This window comes from Alosa pseudoharengus, unplaced genomic scaffold (genome assembly GCF_046254945.1).
Source record: "Alosa pseudoharengus isolate Yale_2024_CS ecotype anadromous, Long Island Sound unplaced genomic scaffold, YU_APseudo_1.1 YU_APseudo_1.1_scf_1, whole genome shotgun sequence".
Taxonomy (NCBI): domain Eukaryota; kingdom Metazoa; phylum Chordata; class Actinopteri; order Clupeiformes; family Clupeidae; genus Alosa; species Alosa pseudoharengus.
In genome coordinates this window covers 16,038,577-16,041,076 of record NW_027468564.1, presented here as the reverse complement: position 1 = coordinate 16,041,076, position 2,500 = coordinate 16,038,577, and the positions used below count along the sequence as shown (strand labels likewise).

Here is a 2,500-nt window from a genome sequence, read left to right as displayed (position 1 = left end):
AGGTGGGATTGTCTGTAGAAATATATATTGTAACAAACTGCAGAGTTGTCTCAGAATGGCTTTTATTGGTTACGCACCAAAACACATGAACACATAATTCCGGGCCAGACTTGGCCCTTATGCTCCAGCACTAAACATCTATATGAGGCTGTATCTAAAACACACACCACTCAACCCTAATTATGAACAATGTAACCAGCTGCAAACATAAACACAACAGACAGGACATACAACATTGTCAACCCACATGGTTTAGACAGTTTAGAACATGAACATTACACACACTGCACAGCATCATGGGAGCTCAGTCATAACAGCTCAGATCATTACAATATTCATATCTGTGTAGGTGGGATTGTCTGTAATATATATTCATATCTGTGTAGGTGGGATTGTCTGTAATCTAGCAATATATGAACCATGATGGTGGGATACTCTGGCTAAACAATTTTTAAACATGCATGCAGTTCACATTTTGGCCCAAACATGCATGCAGGCTACTGATATAAATAGTGTTATTGCAGTAGGCTATCATCACCACATATAAATAGTTTATATTTCGGCTCAAACATGCATGCAGGCTACTGACATTAATAGTTTACATTTCGGCCCAAACATGCATGCAGGCTACTGACATAAACAGTTTACATTTCGGCCCAAACATGCATGCAGGCTACTGACATAAACAGTTTACATTTCGGCCCAAACATGCATGCAGACTACTGACATTAACAGTTTACATTTTGGCCCAAACATGCATGCAGACTACTGACATAAACAGTTTACATTTCGGCCCAAAGTTGGAGACTATGTAGAAATGTGTTGCAATTTCAAAACCGGACTATTCGCGATCTGATTATTGTACAGAGGCATGCTTCATATCCTCATATTCGGTAAGGCCTGCTGTTTATTGTGTGATATATATACGGTTCTGATTAAATTTCATGCAAATTCAAAGTTAAGTTTCTCGAGAACCATTTGTCAGAGCAATTTGCCGCTAATGTCATTTGAAAGCTTAGATTCCGCTCGCTCATGTGATCGCCTGTGAGTGATAGAGAGTGATTTCTGTGTGATAAGTAGGCTGCTCCGCCAGCAATTTAGTTGAACACATACACGCCTTACACTCTCTCTTACACACACACAGCTTACTCTCTCTCTCACACACACCTACACACAGACATGGACAAATGTCAATTTATCTTCAAATGTGTGTGTGTGTGTGTGTGTGTGTGTGTGTGTGTGTGTGTGTGTGTGTGTGTGTAGGCTGTGACCATCAATGAAATGAAGGACCAGGTTTTTACTAGCAACTTTACCATGTAAGTACCTCTACTCTCTCTCTCTCTCTCTCTCCCTCTCTCTCTCTGTCTCTCTCTCTCTCTGTCTCTCACACACACACACACACACACGCGCACACACACACACACACACACACACACACACACACACACACTCAGTGTTGTGCCTGAACGCGTTCATTGAACGAAAGTTCATGAACTCGTTCATATTTTGACCGAACGTTACTGTGAACTCGTTCATTCTGGTGTCTGTGAACGGCACGCTCTTTCAGTTTAACTTCGTTCAATAGCCTAGGGTGCCAGATTTCTACACAGCCTTCCACGCGAAAACCCGGCTAAAACACATCGTAAACAGGCCTTAATATGGCAGCATGCAGGTCACCATTTTTCAAACTATGGGCCGCGGTCAGCAACGTGGACAATGCTGGTCTGCAGAGTGAAATTATTCCCGGGGCATCGTCTGATAATTTGCTGCGCAATTGGTCAAGGAGCCGCGGACAGAAAAAGAAAACAAACATTTCTGCAATTAGTAGGAAATACTTGTTTGGCGTCATCAAACATAGAGGCATAGAATTAAGTCGTGGTATGAGCGTTTATTCAATGCATGCGTGTGCACGTTGGTAGCAAAGCTAATATAAGCTCAACCTATTGGAAGGCTATTTAATTATGAAACGACATTTAATAGAACGACGTGGATTTACGCAACTTCCATAAAAAACAGAGCACTGACTATATAAAACACTGTCTAGCATTAAGTATTAAAGTCAGCCAAAAGCTATTAAAGTCTTAGTTAAAGATAGTTAAAGATCACCAGATCAGTGATTTACGCATGATCTGATCCGCCATTTAACATTCACAAAAGCTGGTTGTGTTTCCTGAATCCTTACATTCAGGCATTCAAATGAAATGTAATTAAATAGCATATAAATATTCTATCAGTATGATGCTTGCATGAGGGAAACATCCCAAAACAACGGCACCCATATAATTGCTTTTGTTTTGAGAAGTATTTCTCATGCAAGCATCATGCAACAATGCAAAAACAATGAAACTATTGTAGGCCTAATTATATTTTACATTAGTAAAGCAGTACTCTGATGTGCATGTTTTCACACACTTTTGTGAACAATCTTAGCACTTTAAACATTGGCTGTTTTGAAGTGCATGTATAGCAATAGTATAAAAATAATAATAATTGTGATTAT

General features: G+C 39.8%; 1 protein-coding gene across 1 annotated transcript in view; it reads left to right on the top strand.

Moving 5' to 3' along the window:
• Positions 1 to 2,500, top strand: part of abcg2b (ATP-binding cassette, sub-family G (WHITE), member 2b) — a 31,789-nt gene that overhangs the window by 26,641 nt on the left and 2,648 nt on the right. The window contains exon 15 of the mRNA XM_076282747.1: positions 1,264 to 1,316. Within this exon, the coding sequence (XP_076138862.1) occupies positions 1,264 to 1,316 (53 nt within the window). The remainder of the gene's footprint in view (positions 1 to 1,263; positions 1,317 to 2,500) is intronic.